General features: G+C 48.8%; 2 protein-coding genes across 5 annotated transcripts in view; one reads left to right on the top strand and one right to left on the bottom strand.

The window, feature by feature from the left end:
- Positions 1-13,456, bottom strand: part of Notum (palmitoleoyl-protein carboxylesterase notum) — an 85,040-nt gene that overhangs the window by 19,887 nt on the left and 51,697 nt on the right. For all 4 annotated transcript variants that reach the window (XM_070538361.1, XM_070538362.1, XM_070538364.1 and 1 more), the window contains 2 exons: positions 9,202-9,302; positions 491-629 (listed from right to left, as the gene is read on the bottom strand). In XM_070538361.1, coding sequence (XP_070394462.1) covers positions 491-629; positions 9,202-9,302 — 240 coding nt within the window. The remainder of the gene's footprint in view (positions 1-490; positions 630-9,201; positions 9,303-13,456) is intronic.
- Positions 9,641-10,760, top strand: LOC139059874 (uncharacterized). Its single transcript, XM_070538365.1, has one exon. The coding sequence runs from the start codon at positions 9,725-9,727 to the stop codon at positions 10,721-10,723; it is 999 nt and encodes a 332-aa protein (XP_070394466.1). The 5' UTR covers positions 9,641-9,724; the 3' UTR covers positions 10,724-10,760.

The following is a 13,456-nucleotide window of genomic DNA, read 5'->3' as shown; positions in this document are numbered from 1 at the left end:
TGAATTTTCAAGCAATGCTTTCCCTTAAGAATGTTTAACGGCGTTTCTATTCTGTGCGCTGCTATTCGTGGGCTTTCTGTTTGCCGGAAAAAGTAAACACGCGATGTGTACGTTGCTGGAAACACGTCGTTTTAACGCATGTTATGAATTTCTGTCACCACGCAATTGACATTTTGGCCATTAGAGCAACAGTCTTTCTGAGAAACCCATATGAGTTTCATTTCTAGCTTCATGCTACATTCGTGTCAACTACAATTTTCCCTGTCGTAACTATTAAAAACTTAGATAACTTGTTCTCAATAAATAATTATATTCCAGGGAATAATAATTATTCGCGGTTCCTCTACAAGGCCCTGATCAACCTGCACTTGGTCTTATTGATGTAGAATCACCCATGTTTTTTTAAAGCTCGGTGCCTTACAGCTGAGCACTCAGTATATTGTTTCAGAGCATGGTGTTGCTATGTGGAATGTAATAAAGTTGAGCTTACGTCACATTCATGAGAGTGCTACGAAGCTTGCTGCCCAAGGCATGAATGTAGTCCCAGTGGGCTTTGCTTGAAGGGGCAGCGACATTGTTGACAGCCATCTGTGCTTCGTCAAACACCCACTGAAATACAAATGTTGGTGCTGCAAAAGGAATACGAGAAAAGAGAAACGTGTCATTTCTGGCTTTTGGTCAAAGTTCTGTAAAAGTAAGGTTTGTACTAAGGTAGGCTCGCCACAGGTTCTAAGTTTTTAACAGACATAGACGAACAGTAAATCGCAGGAACACAAGCGCTGTGTTTGTGATTTAGTGTTCGTCACTCTCTCAGCAAGTCAGCTCGCTGCCTTTGCAATGATAATTGCCAACCGACTCACCCACCAATACTTCCTGACCAAGTTCGTTCTTTTTTTTATTTAAGTCCATTTGTTTACCATTCCTTGACATTTTTTGCCTTTTAGCAGTAGGTAGGTAGGTTCCTGCCTCGCCTCGTTTGTGGCTTTTTCAACAAAAACATTACATGTCCGAGGTTGCAATCAAACCAGCGTACCTTTTAGGCACCAAAGGCATCCATGGCACCAGTGACAGTGCACCACCTTTAAAATCCAGGCAGTTTGCTAAGTGCACAAAATTCGGGATAAGCCAAAAGGTTATCGAAATAGGCTGTAACGTTACATTTGCGCTGTGCGATAACGGAGTCTTGCCATCGTGTGATCCCCTTGCCATTGTACCTTGTAGCGCTGGCTATGCCTGTAACGTCTTGATTTCTTAAGCAGACGCGTTGCATCATTCGGTGGTATTTTGCAAAGCTTCAGTCATACTCGAGAATCGGGTACCTGAAAAATGCCTCGCTTAGCCTTGATTCGCACAATACGTGAGATCAGCATTCGTTTTGATGCGAAAGCATCAAATGACTCCCTGAGCGAAAAAGTCGACATCGTCTGCAGCAGCGAAACGGCACTTAAAAATTCCCTTTGGCTGGAGCGTCGTGCCATGAGCGCGCTTCCACGGAGCAGAGCAGGAGAATCGGAGCACCTGCTGCCGCCCTAGCACACCAGGAGTTTGAAGGGAGAGGGCATCGCCGCGACGTCACGTCACCTGCGCACCTCGACGGTACAGCTAGGGCAACGCGACGCAGAACATCTTCGATATGCAGTGAAGTGTGACTACGAACGCCAGCGCCTCTTGGCTCGAAAACATCGAGCGGAGTCGGCGGCGAGTGGCGGTGATGAGCCCCGAGGAACGTGTATTGAACAGTTAGCACAGAAATGCAAAGTGCAGATGCGTCGATGCGATGCAGTGAGACGTCAGCGGATCTGCGAAACTCGATAACATACCCCACAGAAAAACTCGAAGGACCACTCAGTGGAGTTCAAGTAGGCGTTAATGCTTTCGCATTCAGAACTCATAAGTGCTTGGGTGTCCTCGATTACCTTTTAACGCGACAGCGTTAAGGAGCTCGTGTCGCAGAAAAGCCGGTGTCGTCGGCGTCGCTGTCGGCGGCGTTGACCATGAGCGATAAATCCCGGCAGGCACTTCATGAATAAAAAACAACTTGCAAGATGGGCTGGGTGGGAATCGAACCAGGGTCTCCGGAGTGTGAGACGGAGACGGTACCACTCAGCCACGAGTTTTTTTTTTTATTCATTGACTCAGCCACGAGTTCGATGCTTCAAAGCGGTACAAAAGTGCCTCTAGTGAATGCGGTGTTGCCTTAGAAACGAGCCGTAGAAAGTTATACTGCGGTGTATATCGGTAATTATGAACATGTAACTTACAGAAGTCGCTGTTACACGAGTGGCGAAGTGCGTTTCCGCTGCATTTCATCTGCTCTTTCCACACACGCAGAGCCATCTTGCGGCAAACACAGAAGACCCCCTCCTCTTAATGTGCGGCGCTGCCCCGACAGGTGGCTCGCCACGAGCGCATTGGGGCTATGCGGGGACCGGTGCGAGGCGCGTCGCGGCCCGGACGCCCTCTCCCCTGATGACGCTTCGCCTTGCTCCCTCACGGGTTGCAGAATCAAGCGTCCTCCTTTCTTTAGATCACTATCTGTCTATCTCTCTGCCCGTGCCGATCACGACGTTTGCCTGGCCTGCATCGTTTCCCCCTCCGAGACACCGAGTTCTTAGGTTCGTTCCGCTTGCTCAGGCGCACGTATCGTTGCCGCGCCGAACGCTGCGTTGCTCGACGCTCACCGCGTCCGATGCGGGGCGCCTCGTAAGTGATCGCTGCGCCGTAGCCCATTGTCTTACACACCTTTGCGGGTCGACGGGAACGCTGTCGCGTTCCACTCTTGAAGGCGAAGCTTAAGCGTCCTCCATTTTTTTATTCTGGTGCACATGTAGCAAATAATTAACACATATATTTCGCGTGACAGCGCTCTTCCTGTGCACTTTCTTGTATCTTTGCGTTGCACTGGCATTCATAGAATGAACTGCATTCTTTTATGGACAATAACCCTTCCTTAGATTTCGTTTTTACGACAACCCCACGGCATCGGTGCGCAGCTTGCTCCAAATCACATCTTGCGTGTGCATTCAAAACCATCACTCAAATAGAACATCATAAATAATAAAGTTATCGTTACACATAAAGAAACATTAGGTGTGGATGTGTTTCGTAGATCAGCAGAGCAAGATAGTTATGTATCAAACAGTTTTTCTTTTAACGCGCAGGTAGGAAAACCTGTTTTGGTGCATTGTTCTGCAATTAGTCGTACTAAAAGTTTCGGCATTGCTTTCACTGATCCCTAAGGTAGAGCGTAATAGACCGCAGCTTTCAAGTTGCACTTGCAGCTCTTGCACTTGCCTAGAATTCAATGCACTTATACTAAATGCCTGTATGGTAGGCGACTGCTACAGTGAAGCTGTGGCGATGCTGCAGAATGCAGTTTCACCTCCTAAATGTTTATTTTAGAGCGGAGTTCTTAGGCGGCTGTTTGTGCGTGGAGCGTCGCCATCCCTCTGCTTAACCACGCGAGCGCACTCGCGCCACTGCTCGTGCGTTCACCGCCATCGCCTCCCGCAGCTGGCTGTGATGCTGCTCATCATGTCAGCGTTCCCATGCTGCCCCTCCCTCTTCCAAGGCGCTAACGGCACTAGCCCACTGTAAAGTCGGTGCGGTGACTTCGGTCTCGAATTCTTTGCTTCAATATATCGCGAAACGAAAACACGTATACAGCTGCTCTCAAATATCGCATTAGGTAGTGTCGTAATCGTCGCACATTTGTTTTTCGTGCTAAACAGCACGTGATCTCTCCAACGCAACTACAGAATTGTAGAGGCATATAAAACGTTTCAACTCCTACTTCAGGTAATATGACGCAGAACATAACTTGCTAAGAAACCGCTTCACAAATTGCGAGGAAAGTTTCGAATTTGGATCCAATTGTTCATCTGCCTGATATCTTATAAAAGTAGATTGCGCCTATCATGCTTCGGCGTCCAAGACCCTCACGAACGGCTAGCCATTAACACGGTTAGGGACGCTTGGATTGCTCCTTTAGCGGCATTCACGGCCATTTTTCGCCCCGCTCTCTCCACACAGAATATGCTTCGTGTCACCATTTTATCAATCCCTGCCATTGAATGCACTTAGGGATCAGTACGACTAATGTTAATTAAGAATTAATTGGACTTGTCGACTCTTCGAGCTGCTATTTTACTGGAGAGAGAGAGAGAGAAAAACATTTATTCGGACCACCGAGGTGGTTGCTCTTGAGGTCGAGTGGGTGGTGTCCTCATTCCAGGACTCCACTGGTCATGGCTGCTCGACGTACTTGCTGGACGAGAGCTTCTTGTCCCGCCAGGGTATCGCTGGTCAGCTGTACCTCCCACCGCTCAAATGACGTGCTAGGCGTCTTTAAGTGTTGAGGTTTGCCCTCGCACCCCCACGAGATGTGAAAGAGTGTAGGGCGTGTGTCGCCGCACCAGGGGCAGATGCCGCGATATGTATGTGGGAACATTTTACTGTATCTGTGTAGGTTTGGAAATGTGTTGGTCTGTATAAGTCGGAGAGCAGCTAGCCATTAACACGGTTAGGGACGCTTGGATTGTTCCTTTAGGGGCATTCACGGCCATTTTTCGCCCCGCTCTCTCCAGTCAGAATATGCTTCGTGTCACCATTTTATCAATCACTGCCATTGAATGCACTTAGGGATCAGTACGACTAAGGTTAATTAAGGGTTAACGAGGGAAGTTTTTTACTGTCGAAATAATAATCTTTGGCACACCGAAAGCACAGAATGGTTTACAGACGCTACGTCTTTAGCGAATACGTTCAGTGAACGCCCCTGCGCGCGGTCGCCGCGATGGAGTCGGTCGATGGATTTTACTGGAAGCTTTCGCCCTTCACGATTATCGTGACACTGCACATATCGGTCTGTTTTATGTCCTCGCCTAGCAGGCGTCGAAACGCGGTGCCCTGCCCCTATAGTTAAAACAAGTCTATGAAAATTTGGCTATATTTGCCAGATGTGAGCGTTTTTGTCACACTTTTCAAGCAATTCGAACACGTTGTTGCATAGCCCTAATTGAATGTCGAAGTGCTGTAACCCAGAAAATCCACTGCCGCGCTTAATGTTTTGCGTCGCTTTCCGCCGTACGCCTAGTGCGAGCTGCGGAAGAACACAACCACTAGTCGCCGGGCTTGCCAGTCGGAAAGCAGAATGGTGTGACCAGACTAACATAAAGGGAGCTTAAGAAATAACGCGCACACGCTTCTTTGCGTACCCAAACCTTCACGCCCTGCTTGAGATTTTTTGTGCTCAATTCGCCTCACTTGGTATTGGGGGCGAGGACTTACGGAGTCGCCATCTGTCGGAAGCGCCTCCCTTGCGTAATGTGAGGGATCACGCAGCGAGCATCTCATAGGTTTTGCTTACGGCGCTCAATAAAAACACCACGTGGCAGCCCTCCTGTACATATCTGTAAGTACTCTCAAAACGAGGGAAGTTTTTTACTGTCGAAATAATAATCTTTGGCACACCGAAAGCACAGAATGGTTTACAGACGCTACGTCTTTAGCGAATGCGTTCAGTGAATGCCCCTGCGCGCGGTCGCCGCGATGGAGTTTCCCGAACCGGCTTCTTGCTCGAAAGGTAGGCAAACGCTGTGGGCAAACTATGTGATATAATTATGTTCTCATAGTGGGCTGTCTGTATAACTAAATGGAGTATAACAGAATGATGCCACAACGCAGCGATCACACGTCTTCACGGTGACCGACTGCGCGCCTGCATCCATGTACGCGCACAATGTTTCCCTCTCGATGTGGGCGCGTTTTCGCATCGTGCCCCGAGCTTTAGGCAGCAGTGTATGAGCATTTCACAGCACACAAGCAACCAGTGTTGCGCGGAAACTATCAGAGCTGTTCAAAAATAATTTCGTTATAACTACGGACTTCGACACCTACCAGGACGACTTGCAATTGAGCTGTCCCCTACCATGATTGAATCTTCTTGTTTTTTCTAAGGTCTTGGTCGTTTAAATACCATTATTTCTCAAGTTGCCTCGCACTGTGTGTTTATCGGTCTTCTTAGCGAGCAATTACCCGCTGCTTCATGTATTTATTCCAGTACATTTCGTTGGTGCTACACAAGCGTGATCATATGTCCTGCCTCTTTTTATGTGCTTTTTATGGTTCCCTTTCCGTTACTGTGAATTTGCTGCTATCTAGCATCAATGAGTTCATAGGCCAAAACTTAATGACATTAGCCGGGCAGCGCGCGTGGACCCAGCGTCTCAGTGCGCGCTTTCTGCTGCTCTCTGAACATCGCAGCCCCGACGCCGTATTAGAAATCTCCCTCGCGCCTGTGCTTGCTGCACACTCGAGTTGTAGCCAATGGCTGCCTGCCGGTTCTAAGTTTCGCGAGCCTAGCTTCCCGCAGCTTCTCATCCTACGGCTCCGTTGCGTATGTCCGCCACTGCAGCACCGAGCAGTAGCCTGCCAAGTTGCACGCCTCCAAAGGCGGCCACTACCTATTATAGTGCTTTCAAATGTTGTCAAGGAGAGACCCAAGGCGGGAAGTCCTCACTGCTTAATCAGAACCGCAGCGCAGGTGGGTGTTTAAACTTTCGTTTTCAGCTTGCTTCGGCGCTTCCGAAGCAGCCAACGTGGCCGCTGTGTCCACGTGATCCCTCAGGCCACGTCACGCCGACGGCGGCGCCAGCTTTTCCAGCGGTGGAGATCGCCCCTACTACTGTTTTGCGTTCATCGTGCGCCTGGCGGTCCACATTCCTTAATTCTGGGTGCGCAAAACCTAGAACTGTCTAATCACCAGCAAGAATAATGAAATAGGCGGACAAACAGATAGCTAATAAATGAATATTTGTAAGCGTAGTTTCAAGACGGGACAAGAGACAACATTGACGCACGGCACAAACGCTACTCGCAGCTAAAATAAAAAAAAGGTCGCATGCGTCGATGTGTTCTCTTGTCACGTTTTGAAACTGCGCTTTCCAGTATTCATTTGTTAGCATGAAGCGAAGGCGCTATAACGTGAAGCTATAACAAACTTTTCTATTCCAATACTGCAATGAGCCCTACACGATTGGTCAAACACATTTTTCGACCCCCCCCCCCCCCCCACTTCACCTGTCTGTCACGCGACGTCACGAAAACCGCGATAGCTCTCCATCTGATATGACGTGTCGACACTGATTATGCATGACTTGACCTAACAAAATAAAAATACTTATTTCTGATTCAACGCCTTTTCTCCATTATCTGTCGGCTATTGGTCAAAAGATTTTGGGCTGCACCCACTTCACCTGCTTGTCACGCGACATTACAAAAGCGCAAAGATTCACCGCATCAAAGTGACGTGTCAACGTTAAAGATGCAGTAATATGCCGAACAAAACTGAATTCTCTTCTGAATAGCCGCAGGCTGCCCCGTTCCGAAAGGAATAAAATATAGCTTCCGCCGATCGCCAGACAGTGGCTACTTGCGCCTGCCGTAGAGCATGGGTTTATTTGTTTATAATAAATGTTTCTGGATGGCTGAATAACGTTTTAGAGCACTTTCGGCACGTTTACGACCTCGTTCTGCCAACTCTTCATTGCTGAGGATTCTTTTTAGCGTCATTTTTAAGCATCCGTTGCATGCCGCCACGATTTTCGACTAGCCACCGCAAGCTGAGTGAGGGAAAGCAGACCAATCGCGGACGCCGGCACCCCTGTCTTCATCCGGTTATCGATTTTCAGTGCACTGGGTCTGCCCCAGTGAATCCCTCTCCACTTGAGCGTTCTCCTCGCCTCTTGTCAGCCAATTAGATACGACAAGGCCCTCAGTTTAGGCAATGCTATTCGTTTTTCAAGCAAACAAAAGTGACCTCTTATGAACGAGGGGAACGTTTGATTGGTCTTGACAACCCTGCAGGTGACCGCCCGATGCTTGCGCCCGCAGTTACGCAAATTTGACGTCAGAAGATTGCAATAAAAACATGTTGGAATAGTTTTACGTTATAGGGCCCTAACTAACCTAGCAACGAATTCTGTTACCCCATAGCTCTCCAGCAGCGGAACTAAAATGGCAACAAAGTCCTGAATATCTGTCGACGCTGAGCATCACGCGCATGTAGCCGGAAATATACTAGTTTTCCTGTATGCGGCTCTCGCAACTATTGTCTGTACACCACTCGCACAGCTATCCACGTAGCACTGCCACTCAAAGCACAATTGCTAAGCAGAGAAGCCAACTCGAAAGCCTCCGCGTCATAATTGTGTTTATTTCAGCGCAGCCGACAACATGGCTTTGCGTTCGTCCTGTTCACATATGTGAGAACAGTCTTGGCATACTATTCGCAATACAGTTGCAACTCATACAATTTTCGCTGGTGCTTTAATTTAACAAACCAAAACTACCCATATGGGGCGTGGCAACTAGCGACACGCACAAACGTAATATATTTATCTGTAGTATACTGGTACGCCTGCCGAAAAATTTAGTACAGAGATGGTGATTTCAAGCTTCTTCGAAATTTACGTTGGCGAAACCAAAATACTCTGCAAGTATTAGTGCGGAAAACCAACAAGAACGCCACAATCATCGTCAAGCGAAAGGTAGTTCCGTTTCCTGTTTTCTATGAAATTTTGCCAGCGTGTCAATGGGCTAGGAATGCTTCCCTGTGAATTCTAAAAAGTCCTTACAGACAGCTTCTGAATTTATGGCCTTAAACTTACTGTCGGCAACATTAAAAAACTTTTCACAGACCTAAAATAATTTGTACGACCTGTTTTTTTCTATAAACGTTACATAGACTGCACCAATCAGGAATGCACAAGTCTAAAGGAAAGCTAATGTTTGATTGACTGCACCATATTTCAATCAAACGCTGTTTTCATGGCGTTGAAATATATGACAAAACAATTGGTCACAACTGTACCTTAATAATGTAATAACCTTGGAGTGTTAAGCACGGGATAGTGTTCTGGTGTCTGGCTGCTAAACACTTCAGCATAAGATAGCGGTCTCTTACGTAACTTTGCTTTATAGGGAATAATAATACTATAAATAATAGAACTGTAGTCATGAGGTAGGGTGCTGCAGTCTTGCGTGTTGATGCTTATTGTTTTACCCTGAAATGCAAGGTTGGACCTATGTGCTTGCGTAATGAGATATTTGGCGAATTTGTTGTAAATATTTTCGCACATGTTCCTCCGAAGTTCAATATAACAGCAAGTTATCAGCGTCTTGGGAGACAAAAATACCAACCTTTCAAAGTAGGGTATATCCTGTAGCCAAAATAGCATCTCCATTGTTCATAATCAGAGTATAGTGGCTTACAGCGGTCTGGAACTTGGCCGTTCCACAACCTGAAAAAGAGAAAAGAAAAAGATAATATGATCATTGGCGGCACGATTCGCTTGAGTCACAGAATGACGAGGTTTGAGGCCCCTAATCATCATTGTATGGTATGAGAGAAAATGTAAGTGCGGGCCACTAATTACTTCTGAGAACACGAGACACCTGTGCTGGAATGTATTTCTATGCGGCTGAAAGCACGCTCCCGCAGGGCGCGCCGAGTCATTGCGCCTGACGCATGTATGGAACCACGTGTCACTCACGTCACGCTGGTTCTACTTAAACGGCTGTGGAAATCAAGACGGGGCTCTCTCCCCTTGCTGGCGTTTTGGACTACAGTCATCTCCTGTCTTTCGTCGATCACCCACTGATAGCGGCGGTGCCGATACGACATTGTGTCAGAAGTTATGCGATCCACCCACTTTTAAAAGCAATGGAAAAGAGCGTCGAGACGTCGTCGGAAAGGAAGGCTGCAATGGCCACTGCATCGCCGCCGGGTCTTCAGCAGCCGCCACCGCTGGACTTCGACACTACCTCAGAGTGGCCGGCGTGGATACTGCACTTCGACGACTATCGCTATGCGTCGGGCCTGAATGAGCGCCCGGAAGAGGCACAAGTACGCACTCTGCTTTATACCATGGGTCGACAAGCAAGGGACATCTCCGCCACCTTCACTCTTTCTGCAGAAGATTCGAAGAAATTTGAGCTGGTCAAAAAGAAGTTCGACGATTACTTCATCAAGGAGAGCAACGTTGTCTACGAGAGCGCTTGCTTTCACAAGCGGCACCAGATGCCTGGCGAGTCAATTGACCAGTTTATGACTGCTCTACACGTCTTGGCGGACAAATGCGACTTCGGAGAATTCAAGCAGCGCCTCATCAGGGACCGGTTCGTCGTGAGCCTGCGGGATGAAAAACTTTCCGAGTCGCTCCAAATGGATCCCAAGCTGTCTCTCGCAACAGCTCTGGAGAGGGCCCGCCTTAAAGAGACCGTTCAGCAGCAGCAAGAAGAACTTCGAAACTGCAACGAAGTCCACGAATACACACCGTGCAAGCCATGTGAGGACGTCAATGTCGACGCAGTGGGTTACCGCAGGAAACCGCAACGCAGCAAGGAAACCCGGCCGACATCAGCTCGTTCCGAGGGGCCGTGCGTCTTCTGCGGAGGCAACTCGCACCCAAGGACAGCCTGCCCAGCGAGAGGCCAGAGGTGCTTCAACTGCGGCTTAAAGGGACATTTCGGCAAGGTGTGCCTCAAAGGGACTTCTCCAGGCTACCAGCGAAACGTACAAGTGTCGTCTGTACAAAAGGACAGTGGGGAGGGTTTTTGGGCGCGGTCGAGGCGCCTCGCGCCAAAGCGCGTTACATTCAGGTATTACTTAACTCCGTGCCTGTTTTTGCAAAGGTCGACTCAGGCGCAGAAGTGTCCGTAATTCCAGCATCATTTCCGGGACTTCCCACGAGCTTGGAAAAGGCGGACGAGGTCTTGACTGGTGCTAGCGGTGACCGCTTAAATGTTCTGGGCAAGTTTCAGGCGGATATATTTTGGAGGGGCCAAACTTCGCGCCAAACGTGTTATGTGGTCAGTCCTTTGCGCCATGTACTGCTGGGTTTGCCGGCTCTCGAAGCGTTGGGAGTCATCAAGTTCATTGACTCTGTGGCTCACAAGGAACCCAACTACGAAGTTATGTGCCCTCAGGTTTTCAACAACTTGGGCACTATGTCGGGGGAGTATACAATAAGGCTTAAACCAAATGCTGTTCCACTTGCAATAAGCGCACCGCGCAGGATTCCTATACCGCTTCAGGAACCTGTGAAACGAGAACTCGAGAAGATGGAACAAATGGGCGTCATTCGCAGGGGCGCAGCAACAGGGGGGGCCGGGGGGCCGTGGGCCCCGGGTGCAAGGGGCCAGTGAGGGGGGGGGAGTGTCATATGCGTCTGAAGACACCCCTGTTTCCGCCAGCTACACCCGAGGAGGGGGGTGACAGAACACCTATGGGCCCCGTGTGCCAGACGACCTAGCTACGCCACTGGTCATTCGTAAAGTCGAAGAGCCAACAGAGTGGTGTGCCGGCATTGTACCTGTACAAAAGCACTCGGGAGATGTAAGGATCTGCGTAGACCTTACGCAATTGAACAAGTTTCTCTTAAGAGAAAGATACACATTGCCTACTGTCGACCAAGCACTGGGCTCTTTTGCCGGTGCAAAATGGTTTCCCAAATTAGACGCGAATTCCGGCTTCCATCAGGTGCGACTCAGCAAGGCCTCAGAAGTGCTGACCACGTTCATTACACCGTTTGGGCGGTACTGTTTCACTAGGTTGCCATTTGGGATTACATCAGCTCCAGAGTATTTTCAAAGAATCCTGGCAGGCCTTCCTGGCGTCGTCAACCTGATGGACGATGTTCTCATTTTTGGCGACAGCAAAGCGCAACATGACTCTAGACTATCGAATGTCTTAGCTAAGCTGGCCCAGTCTGACGTTACCTTAAACAAAGCAAAGTGTGTGTTCGGTGTTCGAAGCATAAGCTTTCTGGGCCACTTACTCAGCGAGGAAGGCGTACAGCCGGATCCGGCCATACTCAGAGCCATTAAAGAGCTGAAAGCACCCTCTGATATATCGCAATTACGCAGTGTTCTGGGCATGGCCAACCACCTAGGCCGTTTTTTGCCGAACTTGGCGCAAACCACTGCCCCGCTACGGGAGCTTTTGCAGAAAGAGACCGACTGGGCATGGGGCCCTGCTCAGAACACTGCTTTTGAAAGCTTGAAATCTCTTATCTGCTCAGCAAAGTGCATGGCTATGTACGATCCACGCCTTCCCACGATTCTTTCGGCGGACGCCTCGTCTTACGGTCTCGGTGCCGCCCTTTTCCAGAAACAACGCAATGGCGAGCGCCGGCCGATAGCGTTTGCTTCAAGGTCACTGACCAAAACTGAGCAGTGCTATGCGCAAGTGGAAAAGGAGGCACTAGCGTTAACATGGGCTGCCGAAAGATTCGACGAATACATAAGAGGTATTGAGGTGATCCTTGAAACGGACCACAAACCTCTCGTTTCGTTGCTTGGTAAAATGCCTATTGATGTGTTGCCGCCAATGGTTGAGCGCTACAGAATGCGGCTGATGCGGTATCACTTTAACATTGTGTACGTTCCCGGTAAAAGCTTGATAACGGCGGACGCTCTTTCAAGAGCACCTACGAAAGCAGATAAACTAGCCGGTGAACTGACCGTCTCGGAAGTGTCTTTCGTCAAAACGTGTGCAAGGGCTTCAAATGGGTGACGATTTTGTTAACAGAATACGCGATGTGCAAAAGACTGACGTCGTTTGTCAAGCCTTGCTTAAGTTGTGTCGCGAAGGCTGGCCGAAAAAACCAAAGCTTCCTTGCTACTTCGTTCCGTACTGGCAGGAAAGAGCACTAATTGCCGAATGCAATGGCATGCTGCTAAAAGGGGCCAGACTGGTGGTACCTCAGTGCCTAAGAAAGGAAGTACTAAAAAAACTACATGATGGACATCAGGAAATCGCGAGAACTAGAGCTTTGGCAAAGGAATTGGTCTGGTGGCCAGGCATCGGCGAACAACTTGTGCGGCAAGTGAAAGAATGTGTTACTTGTGCGCTCTTTGTCAACCAGAACTCGGAGCCATTGATTTCAACCCCAACGCCAAGTTTCGCGTGGGAACGAGTTGGAGTCGACTTTTGCTTTATTAACAACTGTCATTATCTTGTCGTGGTCGACTACCTGTCATGGTATCCGGAAGTAGCCCTCCTTCACTCAACAAAAGCTAGGGTGGTGATAGGCTAAAAAGCATTTTTGCACGCCATGGCGTCCCGGAGACCGTAGTGACAGACAATGGACCACAATTTTCTTGTACAGAGTTTGATAAGTTTGCATACGATTATGGCATTGGTCACGTCACTACTAGCCCAAGGTACCCTCAGGCTAATGGGGAAATTGAACGTATGGTTCAAACAGTTAAGCGCCTGATCCTTAAATCTAAGGACCCGTACCTGGCTCTGCTTGCCTACAGGGCAACCCCAGGCATTCTTGGCCCTAGTCCGGCTGAAATCCTCATGGGCCGGCGTCTTAGGACAAGAGTTCCAATGGCGCCGCAGCTGCGTGGTCCAGTGCAGCCACCGCTGCGTAATCTTGTGGCCAAA

Source organism: Dermacentor albipictus, chromosome 5, assembly GCF_038994185.2.
Source record: "Dermacentor albipictus isolate Rhodes 1998 colony chromosome 5, USDA_Dalb.pri_finalv2, whole genome shotgun sequence".
Classification (NCBI taxonomy): domain Eukaryota; kingdom Metazoa; phylum Arthropoda; class Arachnida; order Ixodida; family Ixodidae; genus Dermacentor; species Dermacentor albipictus.
This window is presented reverse-complemented; position numbering and strand designations above follow the sequence as displayed.